Source organism: Neovison vison, chromosome 1, assembly GCF_020171115.1.
Source record: "Neovison vison isolate M4711 chromosome 1, ASM_NN_V1, whole genome shotgun sequence".
NCBI classification, from domain to species: Eukaryota; Metazoa; Chordata; class Mammalia; order Carnivora; family Mustelidae; genus Neogale; species Neogale vison.
The window spans coordinates 268,863,672-268,886,585 of record NC_058091.1 but is presented as its reverse complement, the minus strand read 5'-3'; the positions used below and the strand labels follow the sequence as shown (position 1 = coordinate 268,886,585).

The following is a 22,914-nucleotide window of genomic DNA, read 5'->3' as shown; positions in this document are numbered from 1 at the left end:
TCCCTCCTGCGGTCTCCCGCGTAAATGCTGACACGCATTTGTGAGACTTAAAATCACAGAACATTAGAACAGAAACTGTTGCCTGGTTCTTCACTGGCAGTTAATCTTCCTGGTAACACGGCCCCTCCGTGTGCACGGGACTCCGTAAAGTCATTGACGTTTACTCCATTTATTTTATATATTTCATTTTTTTTACCCATCCGAAGCAAATGGGCACAAAGGGTCCGGCTCGGTCGGCCCCAAGAGAGCGAAGCTGAGAGGTGGTTCTGTGTCTCTGCCCTTCATCGACTTCACGGTGCACAGGGGTTGGAGACTTGCTCTTGCAGCTGCTGTTCCAGAACTGAAATCTCGATTTTGACCTTCTTTTGAAAGACCGTGAGCGCTGGCCTCACTGAGCCCATTCTGAGGAGGCAACAGCTCTGTGGAGTTAAGTAGCAGCTCCACACTTGTCTGGCCAGACATTGTGCCCCAGCCAGCAGCCCAGACCCCAGGAATCCCACCTGCCCCTGCCCGTCTCCCTTCCCCGAGCTGGCTGGCTTCCACAGCCGTCGAAGTTGGCCAGCTTCCGACCACTTCTACACCCCCAGTCTAGAGCCACAGCATCTGACTTTCAGAAGGACAAAGCTCCAAGGTTGGAAGTGTGTTCTGGGGCCTCCACCTGGCCACACTTGGGACCCCAGCCAGCATGGGAGGGTGCCTTGGGGTCGATGAGAACAAAACTGATTCCCTGGTGTGGGGCTGTGTCCTATAACCGACTGTAGGGACCTGAGCTTCTTATCCCAGCCACTGAAGCTGGCCCTGTGGCTGTCCCACCTCCTGGCCGCCCTCTGGTCCACTGCCCTTGCCAGTGTTCGTGGAGTTTTTTTTTAATTGTCAGACCATCTTTACTGTAATCATCATTACTTTTCCAAGGGCTTTCTTAGCAAATTGCTTCTTTATTCCAGGCAGCTCTGTCCTAGGGGCCCAGACACATGTGATTTGAAGGCAAAAAACCTGGGATCACTCACTAAACCGTGGTCTGTGTTCTCTGTGTGACTTTGGACAAGTTACTTCACCCTCTGAGCCTCATGTGTCCCCTCTATGAAACAGGAGCCGTCGTACCCGTCTCAAAAGAGGGCTTGACCACAACAATGTGGGAGTGTCCTGGAGCCTCACAAAGGGGGACAGGTTCTCTCTCTGCACAAGACTGTGCTTTGATTCTTTTTCATAGCAGCACGACAGGGGACTAAAGCCAGCCCAGAGGGTTTCACCCTCCTTATACTTGCCAATGAATGTGGTGACCTGTCGTGTCTGCATATTGTCTGCTTTGCTCCCATTCTCTGCCTGAAGACAGGGCTCCAAGCAGTCAGCCCACAGCTCATGTGAGACCTCAGCCCACGGCTTTCAGCTGCAACCTTTGCCAACTCGTAACCAACCCTGTGACCGGCAGACCCAGGAGGAATCCAAAGGAGGGGGCATTCTGCCTCCAGCTAGTTTTAAGAGTCCTGTAGTATACAGTGATTAAGGATATGGACTTCGCAGCCCAGCTTCCTGGATTTGGAGTCAAGTGATTCAGCTTCTCCAAGCCTCAGTTTCTCTAATGCATTAAGGGGTTTCTTAAGCATTAAATGAGTTAGGACACATTAAGTGCCAAGGATCCTATTTGGTGTATATTAAATTGAACCACACAAAACTACTCCTATTCGATGGTATTTAATCTAAAAAAAAACAGTAATTTTATGTGGTCTGACCAAGTAGTAAGAACGTAACAGGTGGTAACTCTTATGATAGCTTTCTGCAGGGCAGACATACAGCCCCTGGTAACGGCCAGGCCCACCTTCCTTTTGTTTACCTGCAACACTGAGAAGCAAGCTTTTCCTCACCACTGTGGAAACTGGAAGGCAAGCAGGCATGTCTCCACCCAAGGGGGTACAGACGGGAATCGTACGCGGTCTGTGGCCCCCTTCCCAGGCCAGGCGTGCAGCTTTCCTGCACACAGTCCGGGGATCCCTCCTCCGAAGAGGGACATGTGGTCGCATGGTCTCCCTTCAGACGTGGGGAGCTTGCCTGAGGGGCTCTCCCCTGCGGGAAAGGAAGCTGTGAGGTGAAGCGGGCCGCATGGGGAGCATATAGGGTGTGTGCGTCCACCCTCAGCAGCCGTGGGCTCTCTCTGGCAGGAGCTGGAGTGGCTGCTGGAGATCAACCGGCTCACGCACCGGCTGCTCTGTAAGCACATGACCCTGGACAGCTTCGACGCCATGTTCCGGGAGGCCAACCACAACGTGTCTGCCCCCTACGGCCGCATCACCCTCCACGTCTTTTGGGAGCTGAACTTCGACTTCCTCCCCAACTATTGCTACAACGGGTCCACCAACCGGTAAGGGAGTCCCTGTGCGCAGGGGGCCGGGGTGGGCTGGGGGGCGGGGAAGCGGTCCCTTCCTGGAACAGGTGTCTTGGGGAGTTCCCGTGTCCGCACAGTCTCTGTGCTGGGGGTGGGGAGGCCACAGGGAACAGGCCTGCCTCTGAGGGCCTTCAGGCAAGGAGGACGCAGGGAAAAAATGGGAAGAGTGAATTATGAGATGGAGGAAAGCTGCAGGCATGAGAGAGAAAACACCGCCACCTGATCTGGCCTGGGAAGTGATGGGAACCCCAAGAGAGGCTTCCTCCTCTGACCAGTAGTGCTTGAGGAGAGATGTGAAGGGTAAGTAGGAGTAAATAAGGTGAAAAGACAGGAGAAGACTCTCCCAGGCAACGTCTCCGAGGAGCCGAGAGTGTGCGGTGGGAATGGCACCAGCGGAATGAGGCGGTGCCACGGGGGTTAGTACAGCCCAGCCTAGGGGCAGGCATGGCGCCTTCTGAGCGGATGGTACTTGGATGACGTTATCCACACACCTGCATACATTCGTGCAAAGTGGGCACACACAGCCCTGTGTCAGGCACCGAGGGGAGGACATGACCTAATCCCTTATCCTCACAGAAGTTCAGATCCTCCCGGAAGTGGAGAGACATGTTCACCCGCAGAACAAGTCCACGAGGTCCCACAAACGTGCGTGTGTTTATAGGTCCTCTTGATAACCCTCAGGGCCTGGTTCACGGCCAGGATTCAATAAGTCTGTTCTGAGTGAAACGAAGGCGCTGGGGGGGGGGAACCCACAGATGAGCCTGAGCCCACACACTTAGCAAGCCAGACTTGTGGTTCTGTAACCATTTGGGACTTTGAATCCTCTCAAGCAGAGGTCTGCAAGCGATCGCCCACAAGCCACATCTTGCTGCCAACTGTTTCTGTACAACCCGGGAGCAAAGAATGCTATCGACGTTTTTGAACAGTTGGGAAAAAGAATCCAAAGAATTATAGTTTGATGACAAGTGAAAAATCATTTGAAATTCATAAAGTTTGACTGGAACCCCGCTGTGCTCATTCATCTATAGTCTTTTCTGGGCGCTTCACGCTACGAGCCACACTTGAGTAATGGTGACAGAGACCATCTGGCTTGCAAAGCTGAGAACACTTCCTATCCGGGCCTTTCCAGAAAGAGTTTGTGAAACCCTGCTCTGAAGAAGCCAGCCGGGGGTGGAGGGAGGGATCAGAGCCCCAGAGAAGGCCATTTCCAGGCCTAGCCAGTGGTCCCTTTCTTGCCCGCTGTCCCTATGAGCAGCCATAGCCCAGAGGCTAGCCTGGGAGTCTGCAGCACGGTTTTCCCACCTATGGGAAGGAGACAGCAGATGAATGAATGGGACTGTGTCATAAGAGTTTAGTCATTTTATAGACAGCCACCTGGAAACGCTGTGGTTGCACCTGGTCAGAAAGGGCTCTGGCTGGGTGGTGTCCCATGAAGAATGCTCTCAGGACCCAGTTAACTCCCACCCCCTCTCTTTTCCTCTACTAGTTTTGTTCGAACTGCCATTCCTTTTACCCAAGAACCGCAAAGAGATAAACCCGCCAACGTCCAGCCTTATTACCTCTATGGATCCAAGGTGAGTCGTCTTGCCTGTGTCCTCCTCCTAAGAAGACTAGTGAGCTTAAGCAAATACAAAAGTGTTCCCCAAATCAGAAAAAGTAAAAAGGTACAGAGCTAGAGAGGCAGAACCAACTGTAAGTATACTCGTCTTTATTTGTGCACAGCTAGCCAGGCTGGGGGTAAAGCAGACTTGGCAGGGTGGTTGCTGGGTGAGGATTATTTGGGAGGATTTCACTGAGGCGAGCAGGGAAGTAGGTGTGTGGGGCTTCTCGTCTTCATCCTGTGTCCTCCTGTTACTCAGCTGATTCATTGCAGTGTGGTCGTGAGATTCTGGGATTTTGTGCTCTGGAAAGGCAAGGGTTTTGCTGAGAGGTAGCCATGGGGAAGGTATAGTTTTGAAGGAAATCCCAGAAGGCTGGAGCTAGAGCCAGGAGACGGGTCTTCTGCCATCTCTCGGCTGCTTCGTTCACAGTACGCATCCTGACATTAACCAGGCCTCCCAAAGGTGCCCTGTTCTAGACCTTCAGTCCTTTGCCATTCATGAAGCAAACATTTATTAAGCGCCCACAATAAGCCAGATATTGGACTAGATTCTGCATGCTGGGGATGTATCAGAGATTAAAACAAACACCATCTCTACCCTCCTCGAATCTCTATACCCGTGGTGGGGACAGAGGGCAATGTTCACCGAGTCTCACCACCACTATGATAGACGTAGGAGATCTGTTTCTTACCCTGTGGGCTTGAGGGGGAAGAATGCCACTGCAAGAGGGAAACATGTCCACGAAAACAAAGCCAATGTTTTCCTTTGTGATGGAATAGAAATGGCCACCTTTGACCCCATTTTCAAAAAGTTAGCCCAGATGGACCCAGAAGAACTGAATACATGTAAGAAAAGGTACTCCTCTAGGTCAGGGAGCCCTCAACTGGGAAGTGTGGTGAACCCGTGTGCTCCTACCACTTAGGCCTACAGGCAGGCTTAGACATCTTGGGATGATGCTGGGACAGTGCATATGTCCTCTCAAGGACAGCCAGGCTTTCTGGCAGCTTTCTCTAAACAAGGGACACTTGGAACCAGCATTTTGGATAGTTCACAGAAATGTCATTGAATGACCCTGACTCACAAAGTAAGAACAACACCCCCCTTTCCAAATCTCTTTCAATCTTTGTGATTATAAGAAGGAGAAAGACACATTTATGTTGATGCTTATATGTCTTTAGTACTTTCTGCTCTCCAATTTCCTTTTTTGTCGAAGCTAAGAGAGCCAACCTTAAGCTCAGAGTTGTTAGTAGGCCATAGAATCTAAGTCAAGCTTAATGTTATTTTGTTTCCATTGTATTTATTCTTATGCCTCTTCTATTTATAGCAGGAGGGTACTGGTTTTTCATTTATGGAGTCATATAAGTCTATCTTTTAAAATCCAGTTTAGGTTTTAAAACTGGGTTGATTTAAAGAAAAATGTTGTTAATAATAGTAAAGATAGCCTGTGGTTTAAACAAAATGGAGATGGGGTACAAGGTGGTATATGATAGCCTGAAAGCCAGACAACACTATAGAGCAAGGCTTCCCAGTCTTTCCAAAACCATCCCCCCAACAGCAAAGGGGACAGGACGTCCGCCTCCACTGACTGAGAACATACCCCCAAAGAGCCCATCTTCAACTCAAAAGTTTCCTCAAAGTACTGTGTTTTATCCAGTCATGCAAATTTTGCTTTCTGTGCCGTAATATATTCATGTTTGTTTAAGCGTTAAAATGCTGTTTTCCATTCCTAACGGGGGTCCCCTAAACGGACACTCCTGAGAGACGCCGTGTTCTCCTTTGGCATACTCTGGGGGTATATGCTTTGCAGCTTGAGAAGCTTTGTCATAGGGCATTCGTCCAACCCGCGTGACCCACAGGAGCACTGACCCTGGACAGCTTCGACAAGAACATTGAGGGGAGGCAGAAGGGTGGTCTAGGAACACATGTTTACGAAAGATCTACTGTATGGAGGGCTTTAAGCTACGGGATGCGGGCCGCCTCCTCCCTAACCCTCACTCCCTAAAATGAGGCAGCATGGCAGCATGATCTCCCCCACCACCACCCTGCAGTAAGGCCCCCACGTCGGGGACATCCTGATTGGCGGCATCCTCATCAGCCTCGTCTTCCTGGTTGGCTTCCCCTTCGGCTTCTGGTTCTGCTTCTGCTCCGGAGTTCTTGCGTGGCATTTCCACCAGGGGGAGGCCCTGCAGGTCTTCCTCTCTCTGCCCAAGGGCGGGGGCCTCCTCTGGCCATCTCACCAACCCATTGGCTTCCTCCATGTGGCCGGCTCTGTAAGACCATCGAGGCTCATGGCAACGGATGCACCAGAACTGGAGGCAGATGAAAGCTAAGACGGCTGTGAAGCAGGCCAGCAGAATGGCCATCAACACCCACAGGGAGATCTGGGGGTCCACCAGCGAGCTCCCAGCTGCCAGCGGACTCTTATCCAGGGTATGGAACATGGTGCAGTAGTGCCTATAGGGGAAGGCAGCCTTCTTGCAGCTGATGCAGAGGAAGTAGAGAGTGGAAGGGGCCAGGTGTTCCAGCACCACGGAGCTGATGGTTCGAGGCACCTTCTCCTCGTGGTGGAAGCTGTAGCGAAGATAGCCGGAGAAGATGCTATTCCAGTTGGGCCTATACATAATATGGTAATAGTCCTCCAGGCAGGGCTCCGAGGATGACCAGGAAATGATGGCTCCTGTGTGAGAAACGTTCCCAACCTCGATGTTCATCCTGATTCTAGAACCAGAATCAAAGTGAAAAATGACATCCCCTTATTGAGGCACTTAGGTACGATATTCATAACCACCATATGTTGAGCATTCACGGTGGGAACTAAGATTGCCCTTGTTTCACAGAGAAATGGGGATCGGGAGGTTACTTTACTCAGCAAAGGTGTAGCTAAGAAATAAGAGATCGGAAGTTCACATTGGGGCTGTCTCATGTCAAAGCCCTGGCCTGCAGGCCTGAAAAAGAGACACCCACGTCCCCCAGCCTCATCCTCCCCTGGTTCAGGTCCTTTAGATACAACATAGTTTCCAACCCTTTAAAAAACGAAGAAAGGCAATAAAAGAAATCAGACAACCCGATTAACGTGCCCTTGTTAGTCACCAAGTCAGACCATTCTATCACCTACAGTATCCCTTCTGGACCTTCTGCTTCTGCCTCCAGTGCTGTGAGCTCAGTCATCTAGAACATTCTGCCCACTGCTATTTTAGCCTCTCAATTCTGTTGCCCGTGAGAGAGGAGATTTGCGTCATCACTCCTTGCCAGCTGATTTCTCCCCAAAGCCTCTGCTCATGTTTTGTTCCTTTGTTTGTTTGTTCAATGCCGGAGGTACCCAGGAAATCTGTTGTGTAGGTCAAGGCAGTCAGCTCCTAAGACTAGCATAAATGCTGCTGTTTCTTACCTCAGGTCCTGTGCGTGTTAACAATGATAGTCATCACCAACGGTCAGGGAGTGACTGCTGGGTCACATCTAGTATGTGTCATGCTTGATGCTCACATACTGTAATAAATTTCCCTTAATCTTCGTCACACCCTCTGAGCATTTCCAGAGGCAAGGCTGCTGGGTTTAGTTACAGATCGTCATTGCACATTGAGGTGCTGGTACTAACACCCAGTTGCTGTTTTTCCACAAATCAAATGAGCCCTCTTCAGATGATCAGCCCTCCCGCTTTGGTAAGAGAGCACCATCTTCAAGCTTTTTAGTTTCTCTTAAATACTGTCTCTTTGAGAGAGAGAGAATGTCCCCTCCACTGAATTTCCCCTGGTAAAATTCAGGGGCAGCCATATTCCTCCAGCCTGTGTGTGCTCACATACGGTCTCCCCCAGCCCTGTTCTCTCCCCTTCCTGTCTCACGTGAAAGTGAAATGCAGAAGCCTGTGGTTTAGATCTTAATGACCTAGTAAAAACCCATCAACCAGATTTTAACCTGAATTGGATGTGAAGCCAAAGTGATTTCCATGACAAGCTGCGTTCTCACCTCCCTGCCTCCCTCCAACCTTTTATTTCCATGCCCGGTTACCTAGAGGAGGTGGGTTGCAGAAAAGCACAGCACTAAGTGATTTTTCAATCCTCGTTTTTCTTCTCTAAGGATGACAGTGAGCTGAAATGCTCAGGAAGGGAAAGAGTTCCCTTCTGTTTGGTTGGGAATTTCTTCCCAGAAACATGGGTAATGAAAAGGACAAGACAGGTGTGCTCAGATCCCTCCCGGGAAGGTCATTGCGAAGGAGACTGTTTGCGCTCTCTTCATCAGTCCCCCTTCTTGTGATCTCCCCCATCCTCTCCGCCCCACACATCCCTGTAAACACACTTCTGACCACCATGAAAAGAGCTTAATTCATTGCTTATAATACAGAGGCAATGGCCTTTGTAAACCCCTTCCATCAGGGGTGATCAGGAATCCCGTGTTTCGTCATGAATCTTTTCTCCTGTTTGCTTCGCATCTGCTGCTGGCTGTCTTTGCAGACTGAGTTCTCTACAGCAGACATTTTTAAGAGCTTTCTGGCAAGACACTGTAGCAGCATCTTCAGCTTTGGGGACCAGATGAGTCTCCCTTATTTGCTTTTCCTTTCCTGCTTCTGTTTCTAAATTCCCCCTATTTTTAGCTGTTCGTATTGCCATCGCCTGGCCCTCCGCCAGGCAGAGTGTGAAAGGAAAAACCATTTCCATTTCCAAGAAGAGCCATTTATGTCCCTTACCTGATGCTCGCGGTGGATCTGGTTAGAACGCAGCCTGCAGAGGCAGGGACAGAGTGGACCAAAGCTGAAGGGATGGAGCCTTCTCCCCTCCTCTGCTCTGGGCTCTCCTTGATGCCTCTCTCGCCACTGTCTGAGTAATCCCACTGTCGCCCCCAACGCTCACATTATTCATTTCTTCAGATCAGCATCATTCACCATGGCAACCAGCAGGCATCTGTACGCACGATGCTTTCAGGGACCAGTCTGGAAAGGCTTTTGCCCACTGAGCGGAGCTCTCATTCCTTTGGCCAAAAAAAAAAAAAAAAAAAAAGGCAAACAGTCTCCTGCAAACTAATCCTCAGAATGGTACTAATTCTTCCAGGACTGCCAAATTTTCTCTGTGATTGGTTGGTGATCGTTTTTTGCCCCATCTAGACCCTCTTTGGACAATGGCTCAATGTAAAGATGCCCGTCTCAGTTATCCAACAATTAAAACAGTAATTTTATCCCAAGCCCTCCCATCCTTACCCTCCCTCTATATCACCTTCTTTCTTCATTCTTACCTCCTGTGGCATTCTCCAATTATATGTATGACCCTGGTCAAGAGTCTTTTATTCTCTGGGCCTCGGTTCCATCCTCTGTAAAGCTCTGGGTTTGGGCTCGAGGGGGATGGCAGAGGGAAAGCAGGAGCTTACCCCTGCCCAGTCCAGAACCCTTGTCGGACTTGCTGAACCATCCCAGCACTGGCACTGGGTTGATTTGAGTGTCCCATCCAAAATTCTGGTCTACCCAGAACCCCAGAGTGTGACCTTATTTGGAAATAGGGTCTTTATCAATTGAATAAGGTAAAGATCTTGAAAGGATATCATCTTAGATTTAAGGGGAGCCCTAAATCCAATGACTGGTGTCTTTATAAGAGACAGGAGAAGGAGTTTCCACGCAGAGGGACACAAAGGGAAGAAGCCATGTAGACACAGAGGCAGAGGTTGGGATAATGCTTTTGTAACTAAGGGGCGCCAGCAGCACCTGGAGCTGGAAAATGAAAAGAAGGGGTCTGCCCTGGGGCCTTCAGAGGGGGCGTGGCCCCACCAGCTCCCGGAGCTGAGGCTTCGGCCTCCGGAACTTTGAGATGCTACTGAGATGCTACGGTGTTAAGACACCATGTTTGTGGTGATTTGTTACAACGGCTTGGGGAAACGACTACAGCCCTCCTTCCAGTTGGGCTCAGAAACAAGCATCCCAAAAAACTGCCTACCAGCCAGTCACCTGGGGTAAATCCCGGAAATGGAAACTGCTTACTATTCCCAGATGGGATGGTCCTCCAAGTTCCTCTTCTTTGAAGAATCCTGACTCTGCTTCCATTTCCTATAAAGGTGTACCTGCCTCTGAGATTCCATCCCTTCCTGGTTGCCATCACTATTGGGACAATCACAGAGCATGTCAGAAATACAGAGAGAATAAAGTTCTGTTATCTTCAGCCACCAAGTTTGTGGAAATTTGTCATAGCAGCTCCAGCCAGATTTAGACCTGAATTATTTTACACAAATTATGTGCTTTTAAAAGTCAGGGGGTTTTTTTGTTTTTGTTTTTTTTATTTTTTTCCTCTTCTTGGTTCTTGGCCAAAGTATCCAAGTGAACCCATGAAAGTCTCCTTGTGATTCACAGGAGTGATAATCAAAAAGTTAAGAAGAATTTCCTAGGGAGCTGCAGACCCTCCCCTGGCCAAGGGTCTCTGTGAGGCCTCGCATCTTGGGATATGCCTTGATTAGACACTTGCTCTGCGGCTTCCCTGTGGCATTAGGTCCTCCCGGGGGCCTGTCTAAACTCTGCTGTAATGTGTGCTCATGGCAGCTCCCTGCAGAACATCAAAGTGTCCGCGCCCCAGAAAGGCCAGTGTGGAAGTTTGCAGGTGCCTTTTGAAAAGGTTATTTTGAGGGAAATAAAAATACCAGACTTAGGAGGCCTGTAGAGTGACGAGACAAAGCTCAAACCTTTGCCACAGAAAATGGAGATTTATTTTTAATGCTCCTGGGTGCCATTTTTAACACTAAGCTCTTCATTTGAGAAGTTGAAACATGGAGAATGGGAGTGAGGCCTAGAAACCTTCCTGTTTCCCAGGTCCCGAGAGAAGGGTGGCGTTCCTCAGGCCCAATGACTGACTAGTGGCAAAGCCAGGGGTGGAAACCAGTCCCCGACTCGCAGGCCTGGGTGCGTCATGCCCCTTTGGACCATCACTGTTCACCAGCAGCAGAGGAGCCAGGGCAGCCCTCAGGGTGTGAGGTAAATCTTCCGGGGCACTGGCCTCAGGAGATCACACCCCAGCCAGACCCCCCTCTCTCCCCCTTCACGGAGGACCTTCCCGTAGTGTGTCCAAGTTGTAGCCTCGTGCGCAGGCAGCCTGGGAGGGCCTTGAATGACTCACACCTCTAGTAAATTACTGCCAGAGATCAGCCCTACAGGTGTCCCCGTGCCCTTCCTGGAGCTGGCAGCAAAGGGATGATGAGAGAGCATTCCTGGGCCAATCCCAAAGCTGAACGGCACCCAGGAGAAGGTAGTTGTTCAGAGTTCAGGCCCTAAAATCCCAAGGCTGGTTGCAAATCCTGCCTATGTAGACTTGGCAGATCCCCTCACTTTTCTATACCTTGGTTAACTCTCCTGTCAGATGGGAATATCAAGAATCACTGTGTGAAGTGTTGGGCCATGAGACGAGCCTCTCCCCATAAGTGCTGGGCCAGCTTGTGGGCCAGAGCCATTTCCTGAGTTGACTGTAGCTTCACCAGGAGTTGTCAAGGACAACTTCGTGACGCTTCCCTCCTTCCTTTTTTTTTTTTTTTTTGCTTTTATTATTTACGAAAAAAAATGCTCATTGTATATAAATTAAAGAATACAGAAAGCCCAAAGACAGGAATCAAACCTGTACAACTCAGAAATAATCAGTGAGAACATTCTAGTACATCTTACCTGGGCTTTGTCACTTTACCCAGGAAACAACTCTTTGAGGTAGGCTTCTTTTTTTTTTAAGATTTTATTTATTTATTTGACAGAGAGAGAGACAGTGAGAGAGGGAAGACAAGCAGGGGGAGTGGGAGAGGGAGAAGCAGGCTTCCTGCAGAGCAGGGAGCCTGATGCAGGGCTCGATCCCAGGACTCGATCCCAGGACTCCAGGATCATGACCTGAGCCTTCGGCTTCTTATCACCATTCTGCAAAGGGAGAAACTGAGGCTCCCAGCGGTTCATTACCTTGACCATCATCACGAAGTGGGGTTTGGCAGAGCCATGCCACCTTCTGGTCTGTGGTCCCTAGAGCCGGAGCTCCTGGCCAGCCTCCCTGACACACTGCTCCTCTCCACTGTCATTCTTCCGTCAATGGCTGTCAACAGGAACACTCACCCTCACTCAGCTTCTGTGGAGAAGTAGAGACAGGACTTCACAGTTTAGTGGACTCCAGAATGATGGGAGCAGACAAGGAACTAAAATACCTCAGAGAGAACATTCAACCACCTGAGTGAAGCCAGCAGAAGCAGGGACACCATCGAATACACCTGGAGAAACGCATTCAGTGACTGTTTCTGCTTCCTGCTCTGGAGCCTGGAGTCCATGTACCCCTGACCAAGAGCTCTGTCACTTAGGGTGAGGGGTGATCCTCAATGTCAAAAAACCTTTCACAACTGGTCTAGGAATGGAAACTAGTATATGAGCCTAAGTTTTAAACATATACTTCTCTAAGTAAAGTGAATTATATAGAGTCTATCAAAATACCACCTTCCAGGTGACATAGAGTGTCACACAAGGCAGACCTTAAATGATAACCAATAATTTCCCAACACTTTTTCAGTCTTTAGAAATTGTCGGTGGGACCTTGTGTTTGGCGTGATCGTCACCCCGTCTAAGCCATGATTTGACCTCAGGGAAATTCATCCCACTCTTGGAGTGCTTTCTCCATGTCATGGTCCTAGGACCTAGGGCCCAGTGCTTTGCTGCAGACAACTGAGTACGTCCCTTCTGGGTCCATGCCTTGCCACCGGCATTTCCCACCATTGCCTGCCCCAGGGAGTCTGCATCAGCCCCACTGACAAGACCACCAGCCGCACCACTGGCTTTGCTGTGCACCCCCCCCGCACCCCCCCCCCGCCCTCATATCTGCATGGCACCGCTCCCCAGCTACACAGCATCTTCAATCCACCAGTCTAGAAGGCTTTTATTTTGGCACTTGGCATGCATGGCAAAACAGCCTTTTGTGTTTTTCTTCCCTTAGATTCTGCCTCTGCTAAATGGGGGTGATTGTACCTTGCCTTACCTGGTGTAGGAGGCTGGTAATGCCCCCAAAGATATCAGGTCCTAATCCTGTAACCTGGAAATGTTACTTTATTCGAAATAGGGGCTTTGTCGATGTGAGTGAAGGACCAGGAGATGGGAAGATTAATATAATTACCAGGATGGGTCCTTAATGCTATCAGGGAGGCAGAGGGAGGAGCACTCCCTCTGAGGGAGTACTGAGTACTGAGGAGGAGCCCAGCTCTCAGGAGATTGGAGAGAGGTGGCCACAAGCCAGCCACCAGGAGCTGGAAGAGGCAAGAGATGGGTTCTCCCCTTCCAGCCTCAGGAGGGGGTGTGGCCCTGCTGACACCTTGATCTTAGCTCAGTCATACTGATTTTGGCCTATGGCTTCCAGAACTATAAGAGAATGTATTTCTGCTGTTTTACCAGATTTGTGGTCATTTGTTAACAGCTGCCACAGAAAACGATACACCTGGGTAGTGATGAAGGAATTATTCACGAGCCAAGACGCATTATACACTTGTGTATGGGTACAGGTTATTTAAAAAGCGATGACATCGGTTTCTTCCAAAACTTTTAGAATCTCTAAGTATCATAGCACTGGTAGGACACTGCCGAACAGATCTCCAGCTCCTGTTCTCCGTCTTTGTTCATGAGACAAGAAAGGGAGGAGCATCAACCCTTGAGGTCTCTAGAGCAGTTCCCTTGGATTTTTTAACCTCTGAGCTGAGAAGCCCAAGAAGGAACCCATACTTTGGAGACCCAGCCTGTGGCTCACTACATATCAAGAAGAGACAGACAGAAACGCCAGCAAGCAGTCCTGATGCACTTGAACCTGTAACTCAGGATGTATCAGTCCTTCAACCCATCTTAGCTAGTGGATCTCCCAACAAGGATGGCAGCGTGCAGTTTTACTCATCTCTCAGTCTTCTTGCCCTGTGGGTTTCAGAGAGCTGAGCTGCAGCCTGAATTCAGCCTGGATTGGGGGCCCGTGTTTGTGTCCCTGGGCTGCTGGGATTCAGATTACTCAGATTTCAGATTTCATTAGAGAAATTGTGACTAATGTAGGAAATTAGAAACAGTTTTAACTCCTCTTGGGATCTCGGAAAACAGGGATTGTGATTCCAGAAAGCAGAGATGCAAGCTGCTTGCAGATTCCGTTTGCCGAATACATAGTCCTCGCTGTCTGGAGGGACTCGCTGTGTTTACTGTCAATGAGAGGTAGAGGCCTTAGGACTTAAAAGCCCCTATATAGCACTTACAAATGACAAAACTGGTAACTTTCATGTGATATATACATTACCACAGGTGTGGTTTTTTTTAAATCCATATCATAATATATCACAGGGCACAGGATCTGCCAGATCAAACTCACCTCATTGTCTTTCCTTAAAAGACTATCCTGCCTTTTTAAAAAATAACAAAATAAAAATGCACATCGATGTCACGTTTTAAAAATAATGGTTCTAGTTTCTGAATCAGGATTATTCTTGAGATCTCACAAAGGTAGGTCTTTCGTGCAGTATGGATTCCAACAAGCTTGATTTGAAGTGAGACATCCTAACTAGTGGACATGATGAGTTCGCAAGGCAGGCTGGTGGGTTGTCACCTGAGTCAGCGAAATTGGTTCTGTGTTAAGAGATGTGTGGCAAGTTTCCAATGTCTCAAGTCCTGTTGCCTTCCTGTTTTTCTCTGCCAAACCTCAGAAAATGGCCAGGCTCCCATATTCCCACATTTTCTCAATAGGGCCCAGCCTCCTACTGAGCCAGCAGGTTAGACGGGTGCCCTGCGGGGGGGTGTGTGTGTGTATATATGTGTATGTGTGTGTGTGTGCATGCACTTTGCAGCATGTGTGTGTGCTTTCTCTTGCATGGCTTGGGGGTTTGGGGGGCTGGGGGGGTCCGGTGAGCGTATTCACTTGGGGGGACTTGGATTCCGCTCATTTCGTGCTGATCCTTCCTGAGCGTGGGACAACGACGGAGGCCTAAATATTTCTGGTCTCAACCAGAATCCAAGCCTGATGTCAGCTTCTCTACAAGAGGCCTCTACTGTGCCCTGAGCGGGTCTGTAAGAGAACTTCTTTACACCCCTGTGTGTCCTTAAACGATCCCAAAATTGTTCTCCTTCTCAGCCCAGAACTGCGGAAGCTGCCAAACAGTTTCCATCTACTGGAATATGTTTTTATTTGCACTTGCCACATGTGTTAAGGGAGACTTGGTCCTGGAAGCTCCTTGAGTGGGAGTGAAGTTTAGGACTGCTAAGGACGGGCACCGAGGAAGCCAGACCCACAGCCGGGAACTCTGACGGGGGAGCAACACATCTATCCAGCCCTGAGTGCAGGCCGGCGTCCCTTCTAGCAACAGCTTCTCAGTCTCCCTGAGACCCTGGCAGCCGTGAGAGCCTCTGCCCAACACAGTCTGTGCTTGGACAGCTCCCACTTTAAAAGTGTTGTCAGTATGGAGCTAACCCACATCTCCGATGTCCCATCATCTAGTCCCAGCCCTTATGACCTCTGCCCCATCCCCACGGGGGATATACCATGTGTTGTGTAAAATCGTACCCCAGGTATGCACTCCCCTCTCCACGTTCAGGGGAGTGTGACTATAACTAACACTGCTGGGGGCCATGTGACCAAGAATCTGTATGTTCTTCATCTTCACTTACCAAATTATCAGACAAAGGAATATTTTTTTAAAAAATTTTATTTATTTATTTGACAGACAGATCACAAGTAGGCAGAGAGGCAGGCAGAGAGAGAGGAGGAAGCAGGCTCCCTGCTCTCCCCGCTGAGCAGACAGCCTGATGCGGGGCTCGATCCCAGGACCCTGAGATCATGACCTGAGCTGAAGGTAGAGGCCTTAACCCACTGAGCCACCCAGGTGCCCCCAGACAAAGGAATATTTACAGCAGTACTTGCCATGTACTTGCCCACTGTGTCAGGCACCACACGTAGAGTGAAGTTTCTATGTGTTCTCTCATCTAAACTTCCATCACCCAGAGGCACCTGGGTGACTCAGCTAGTTACACAGCCAACCCTTGAGCTCTGCTCAGGTCTTGATTTCAGGGTCATGAATTCAGGCCCCTCCTGGGGCTCCACGCCGGACATGGAACCTACTTAAAAAATAATAATAAATAAAAATAAATTTTCAACAACCCCACTGGAGTTCAAATTAGTATCTTTACTTAGGGAAAACCACAGCTTAGACTATTTAAATAATTTGCTCAGAATCATCTAACTAGTAAATTTGTGGACTTGGGATTCAAACTCAGGTATACCCACCCTTGAGTCGATCCTTTAGAATCAGACAAAGCAAGACAAAAAAGAGAATCCGAAAAAAAAAAAAAAAAGTAGTTGATTATTTTTGTGCCCTTTAGGGGTATCCATTGGAAACCTCCCTGCTGCTCAGAAATCCCTTTCGTAGGATACTTGAGAAGGGATGAAGGAGAAATGCTCTGAGCAGGGGTCCAGAGGGCCTGGTGCATGTGGGAGGATGAGAAGATGGTTCTGGAAGTCAGTGAGCTCTGGCACATGCCCTTAGCACAGCCAAGTTGTCATTCCCTTGTTCCTGGGCAGGCTTGAGTTGCAGCCCTTTTCAGGAGGAAATTCAAATCATGGTTTTGGTTTTTTTTTTTAAGCTTTGAAAACAAATGCTGGGTAGTAAATTAGGCTATGGTATGGTCCAGTGGGTTTTACTCAGTTTATTTCTACAATGAGTTAGAATCATATACAGGAAGTTGTACAGTCTTAATGATTTGAGGCTGCTCTAATAAGACTCTCATAGACTGGGTAACTTCCACAACATTAATTTATTGCCTAGAGGCTGGGAAGTCTGAGACCATGCATTAGCAGATCGGATGTCTGGCACAGACCCACTTGACGGTGTGCACATGCCTTCTCACTGGATCCCGCGTGATGGAGAGCAGAAGGAGAGCAAGTCCTTGCTTGTCTTCTTACAGGGCACTAATGCCATTCACTTGGCCTCCACCCTCAGGGCTTCAATTACCTCCCAAAGGTCCCCCTCTTAATCCCATTACAGCAGGGGTTAGGATTTCAACACATGAATTTTGAGGGAATCCAACCTTTCAGTCTGTACCATACACAGTCATGAGTGTACATATAGTTTCATGAGTTTTGACAAGGGTATACATCTATCTGTGTAGACAGCAACCCCCGCACCAGGTGGGGCATTTCCAACCCCTAGACAATTCTCTCCTGCCCCTTTCTCCTCAGTCTCCTTCCCCAACCAGAAGTTGGCCGCGGTGTTTGCTGTATACTTCTTATCCCTAGTGCTGGAAGCAGGAGAAGACAGAACAGGGCTTTGATAATAGAGACAGAGCTAGGATGCACTCAGTTAGGAGAGTGAGCATCTCACCACACGGTGTCCGAGCCCTGTTTGCTGCGTGGCCTCTTACAGAGACAGTGAAATGGTTTATTTTCATACACAGAAAGTGCCCAGCTTGGTTCCATGATTGGCTGAATCAAACTCAACAACTCATTCATACATTTCCAGGGTTTGTTGAACATGGACTTTGGTGAACTTCATGCATTTCAATCCGTTATATTTCCCTCCCTACATAAACCTTCCCTGCCTCACAACATTTAGAAATCTCCAGTAACTACGTAGAAGATATCCTCCCCCAGGTTCAAGTAGAGTTCACTGTGATGGTACATCAGTGTCGAGTGCAGAATTCTGCCCCTTCTCATGTCCAAGCCTTACCAGATGTACGCATTCCCTTACCAAACGAGCTATTATTCAACCTGTTGGATGCAGGGGTGTTCTGATTCCTCACAAGTTATTATTAGTGGGTTCCCGAATTGTATTCTTCATGCATCCTTGTTATTAGAGAGTACTATGAATGTGATGCTTATGTTGTAAAGTTTAGAATTCATATATAGTAAAACAGACTTACTACAAAGCCTAGACTGAACATGATTACATTTTCCTTCAATAGCTCCAAAGGGAATTGAGACTCTTATGTCCTCCAAAAGCATCATTACAGTTTGTATTTAATTTATATAGAATTTCTAATAGCCAACTAATAGAAAATTTCCCACTAATAAAACATCAGATGTCGTCTTTACATATTTTCATGCTCCATGTATAAGATTTTTACAATTCCAGGTAGGAAACTACACTCGGAACTAAGTTTTAAAGTGACGCCTTATCTAAAAAACGGGGTATGGTCTCTAATAGAATTCAGCCTCCAAAGTCCACTATTATATATAGAGGTGAAGAATGTGGGCTTTGGAATCAGACCTCTCTGGATTCAAGTCAGGGCTCAATTACCTAACGACCGTGACCTTGAACAAGCTCTTTACCACCCTGAACCTCAGTCCCTTCATCTGTGAAATGGGGCTAAGAGGTGTCTGTAGTGTGCATGTGTGTGTTGTGAGGATTGAACGAGAACGCACATGGAGGGCTTCACGAAGCCTGACATGAGGTGTTTTTTAAGTAGCAGCATTTCAAAAATCAAGTCAACTGTAAGTCACCCACCGAGCGAGACCAGCTCGGGGCCCTATATTTTAGTCACATATTCCCAGACAGAAAAATCCAAAACAAATTCCATGAATTCGGTGAAGGTGTGTCATGGAGTCTAGAGGACAATAGAGGTGGCCGGTCAGTGGCCAGGGCCCTGGGCCCCCAATGCCACTCTGCTTTGGTCTCTTTCATACCCCAGCTACATGATACATTTCACTGGACTACTTCAGTAGTCATGAAACCCCTGATTTAATCCACCACCCTCATCTATGGAAGGCTCGGAAACGTGTTGGTGATTCGCAGCCACTCAGCACAGGTCTCCTGCCTCCCAGTCCCATACGGTCCCGGGACCCCACCCCGTTACGAATGGAGACAAGGAAAAGTAGAAGGAGGCAGTGCTGAGTCAGCTACTGAGTTGCCACACGGTTCTTCTAGTCAGTTTCTGGTCCCAAAGATGTCTCTAGAAAGACAGAATCATCGGTTTTACCTCCACCCTGTGCCTCAATTTGTCAGAGTCCTGGTGGGGGGGGCAGGGGTGCTTGTAAAAAAGATACTTGCCTGGAGACCCGTCCTCCTCTGCTGCTGGGGACCACTCTTCACGGAGTGGCCTTCACGCCACCCTGTGGTCACGGACCACACCGCTCTCCGTGACCATCTTCTTGCAAACATAATCGTGGGGGTCCCCAGTGAGAGATCACAGATGATGTCAGGTTTTCGTCCCTTTGAGCAGCCAGAAATCTCCCTCCGGGACGCATGCCAGCATCCACTTACTTCCCAGCCTCTTACTTTGCCGCAACCTGTCTTCCAGCCTCTCAACATTGCCTACAGCCACATCTACAGCTCGTACAGGAACTTTGTGGGCCCCCCTCACTTCAAGACCATCTGCAGACTCCTGGGTTACCAGGGCATCGCAGTGGTCATGGAGGAACTCCTGAAGATCGTCAAGAGCCTGGTAAGGAAAGGCCCTCTCCATGAGGCGTGGGACATGCCTTCAGCTCTGCCCATGGGAATCAGCCTGGGAATCCTGTGTCCTTATCCCCAGGTTCCTCTTACCTAGCGCTCTGTGACACTTCTGCGTACCTTCAGACCTTGTGGCTTTGACTCTCCTTTTCTGACCCAGAGCTCACTCATTGTGCTTGATAACTGAACTCAGCAATCCTGATTTGGACTGTTAGGGTCTACTAATTGCTGCTTGTACCGTCCTCCTATGTAGCGTTTTCTAATTTGAGCATGAGAAATCCATGACACACGTGCCACCATTTCCCCCCCGAACCCGTGCTCACGGCAGACATCTCTAATCAATCACCATGCCTCGCTCTCTCTTGAGGATCTCTTGCTAAACACTTGCAGTACTGCACTGGCCTCAAGAGAGTTCTATGTCCGCCCCAAATATGATCATCAGAGCCTTCATGTAGTTCCCTATGACACTCCGGATTTTCCCGAAATTTGGAGATGATGAAACAGAAGTAAACAAAGTAATGAATAACCATGCCGGAGGTGGGAAGGAGCATTCACCTGCTGACGGCAGCCCTCTGGGGACAGCTGTGTAGAGCCATGAGTTGTTAGAGATTGTGGAGCTAAAGCCAGAAAATGTAACGGATTAAAGGCGTCTGCCTTGGACAAACCTATGGATTGTCTGTGTTTAAATTACCTGACGTGCCTCAGGCTCCACAGTTCCCTGGCCCATGACATTTTAGATCTTAGTCTGGATCCTATGTAAGCGCCTCGATGCCCAGGAAAGACCCTGTGCCTAGAAATTGCCCTCCTGGAAGTCTCTATGCCTAACGGACTGAGACAGCTATCTCTTCTGTCTCATAAGGGCCCATTTTTCTATATAAAGGAGGATGGGGCTGTGCCCCAGCTTTAGGAGGAACCTCCTAAGGAGCAGTGTCTTCCTGTCTTATGCAGCTCAGGCTGCTAGAACAGAATACCACAGATTGGGTGGCTTCACCAACAACTACTGATTTTTCACAGTGCCGGAGGCTGGCTCTCCAAGATCAAGGTGTCGGCATCGGGGTAGGTCTCTAGTGTAGACCCTCCTGCTGTACAGATGCCTGCCTTCTCACCGTGTCCTCCCCTCTCTCTAATCTCTTCTCACAAGGGCGCAAATTCCATCTTGAGGCTCCATTCCCGTGTCTTAATGACCTCCCAAAGGCTTGGTCTCCACATGCCACCCCATTGGGGGCTGGAATTTCAGTATATGAATTTGGGGGGGTACACAAACATTACATCCTTAGCCCTGGCCCACAGGCTGCAGCAGAACCCCGTACACCCCAGTAGCCCTGCGTTCAGTCCAGAGATGCGCCTGTACAGGAACAGTGGTTACTCACCTACGTGGCCCTCTTCTCTTGTCAGCTCCAAGGAACCATTCTCCAGTACGTGAAAACACTGATCGAGGTGATGCCCAAGATTTGCCGCTTGCCCCGGCACGAGTATGGCTCTCCAGGTGGGTGAGGGGGCTCCAGGGGCAGAGGGTAGTGACAGGGAAATCCTGCAGGCCCATCCCACGTTGGGGGGAGGGCAGGGGGCCTGGCCCTCTCCCTGGGAATGTTCACCTCTCTAACATGCAGACAAGTTGGGTCCTCCCTGGGTTTGTGTCCTGCCCCTGCCACTAGCTACATAGCCTTGACCCACTTCTAACCCCTCTGGGCAGTCCTAAGCACCTTCCCGGATGAATGTAAATGATGTGTCTGGACCTGCCTCACTGCTGCGGGCCTGGAGAGGACAGCAGGGGCGGGAGCGTTTACAGTCTGCTGGTTAAAGTCTTTCCTAGCTCAGCCCCTCTAGGGTCCCTTTTCCGTTTGCCCGCTTGTGGGAGGCAGGTGTTGCCGGTGGTGGCACAAGTGACATTTCCAGGGTGAGTCAGGAAACAGGAGTTTTTGCCACTCTGCCTCTGGGCAGAGGACTCATTCTTTCCTTCCTTAAGCATGAATGGCACAGGGACTGAATCTGGGGCCTGGGGGATGGGGAAAGATTGAGGCTGTGAGTTTGGCACCTGGTGTTTTTTCCTAAAAACCAAGCTGTCTGGTGCTGAGTGGGTGTGATTCAGAAGAGAAAAGGGCTTGCACTCGAAAGCTCTGGTTTTTCAATCCCAGCTGCCCCACTTACTAGCTGTGTGACTGTGGGCATGCCGCCTACCCTCTCTGAGCCTCATCTGAAAATGAATAAAAGTGCCCACCCAGTTCATGGTATTCTTGTGAGTGTTAAATGAGAGGTTGTGAAAAGTGCTTCGCGCAATACCTACATTTATAAATAAACGTTCATTCATGCCATTATCAGGATCATTATCAGTGTTTGGAGGGACTGGGAGAGATCTAGGGATGCTTTATTTGTGTACATCTCTTTTGCCCCAAAAAAGATTTGAGCCAGCCTCCTGAGCTTTCTTTAGTCCTGAGCCCTGAAAGAAATCTCACCCCTGGCCCAGATACGGAGAGGCATGGGTTTGGTTTTCCGCTTTCCCACTCAGGCCTGGGACTGCTGCTTCCCATAATCCTTCCCATACTCCTTCCCATACTTCTTCCCATAATACTTCCCAGCACTTCCCATAATCCCGGCCGAGCAGCGACAGTTTCCCGCTAACCAGCTGCCTTCGTCCCCCAGGGATCCTGGAGTTCTTCCACCACCAGCTAAAGGACATCATTGAGTACGCAGAGCTCAAGACAGACGTGTTCCAGAGCCTGAGGGAGGTGGGCAATGCCATCCTCTTCTGCCTGCTCATAGAGCAAGCTCTGGTGAGTCCTGAGCCCAAAGACACTGGGGACCCCCACCCCCCAGCCAGATACTTGAGGCCCCTCTAGCGCACCCTGCCCGGGAGGCCTGCAGCATAGACTCATGCTCCTCCCGTGCGAGGCACACCCGACATCTCCGTTCTGCCTTTACACAGCTCTGACCACTTGAACCCCGGGAGGAGGGCAGGCATGGGCGCTAGGCAGACCTGGGTTCCTGTCCCGGCCCCACCTTGTCCAGCGGCAGATTTTGGCCACCCAGCCGGGTTTAGTTTTCCATCCTCTCATTAAATAATAACCACTTGGACGCCACAGGCCAGGCACTGCCCCGGCGGATATAGTGGTGGCCAGTCCCTGCCCCGTGTCCTGGACAGTAGCAGGGAGACTCACGCTGAGCAAGTATTTACGCAGAGATGCTGTGTGTATGTTACCGCAAGTGCTCGGAGGGAGGGGTGCAGGGTTTCATGGGAACATGGTCCTGGGGGAGAAGGACTTCCCTGAGGAGGTGACCAGGAGAATGACCAGGAATTGGCCTGGTGAGGAACCAGGGTGAGGGTCCAGGCTGAGGAAAGAGCTCGGAGCGCTTTCTTCATTGGTCGTGATGGGAGGTGGCCATTCTCACCTTCAGGGTAGCTCAGAGGCCAAAGGAGAGAAGGCATGCAAAGTGCATAATAACTGCTCGTAGTTATCACACCGCACAGAGGCTTGCCTCCCCATTCCCCGACCTCACAGGCCCACACGGACCCAGCACACCCTTCCCCCCCTGACGGCTCATCTGCCCCCACCAGCC

At 49.6% G+C, this 22,914-nt stretch overlaps 2 protein-coding genes across 3 annotated transcripts in view; one reads left to right on the top strand and one right to left on the bottom strand.

Moving 5' to 3' along the window:
• CYFIP2 (cytoplasmic FMR1 interacting protein 2) overlaps window positions 1-22,914 on the top strand; it is a 125,825-nt gene that overhangs the window by 67,895 nt on the left and 35,016 nt on the right. For both annotated transcript variants that reach the window (XM_044230560.1, XM_044230570.1), the window contains exons 22-26: window positions 2,157-2,356; window positions 3,867-3,954; window positions 19,208-19,351; window positions 20,755-20,845; window positions 22,000-22,130. In XM_044230560.1, coding sequence (XP_044086495.1) covers window positions 2,157-2,356; window positions 3,867-3,954; window positions 19,208-19,351; window positions 20,755-20,845; window positions 22,000-22,130 — 654 coding nt within the window. The remainder of the gene's footprint in view (window positions 1-2,156; window positions 2,357-3,866; window positions 3,955-19,207; window positions 19,352-20,754; window positions 20,846-21,999; window positions 22,131-22,914) is intronic.
• On the bottom strand, window positions 4,072-9,184 carry FNDC9 (fibronectin type III domain containing 9). Its single transcript, XM_044230580.1, has 2 exons — window positions 8,663-9,184; window positions 4,072-6,699 (listed from the first exon to the last, which is right to left on the bottom strand). Exon 2 carries the CDS (start codon window positions 6,690-6,692, stop codon window positions 5,973-5,975), a length of 720 nt encoding a protein of 239 aa, XP_044086515.1. The 5' UTR covers window positions 6,693-6,699; window positions 8,663-9,184; the 3' UTR covers window positions 4,072-5,972.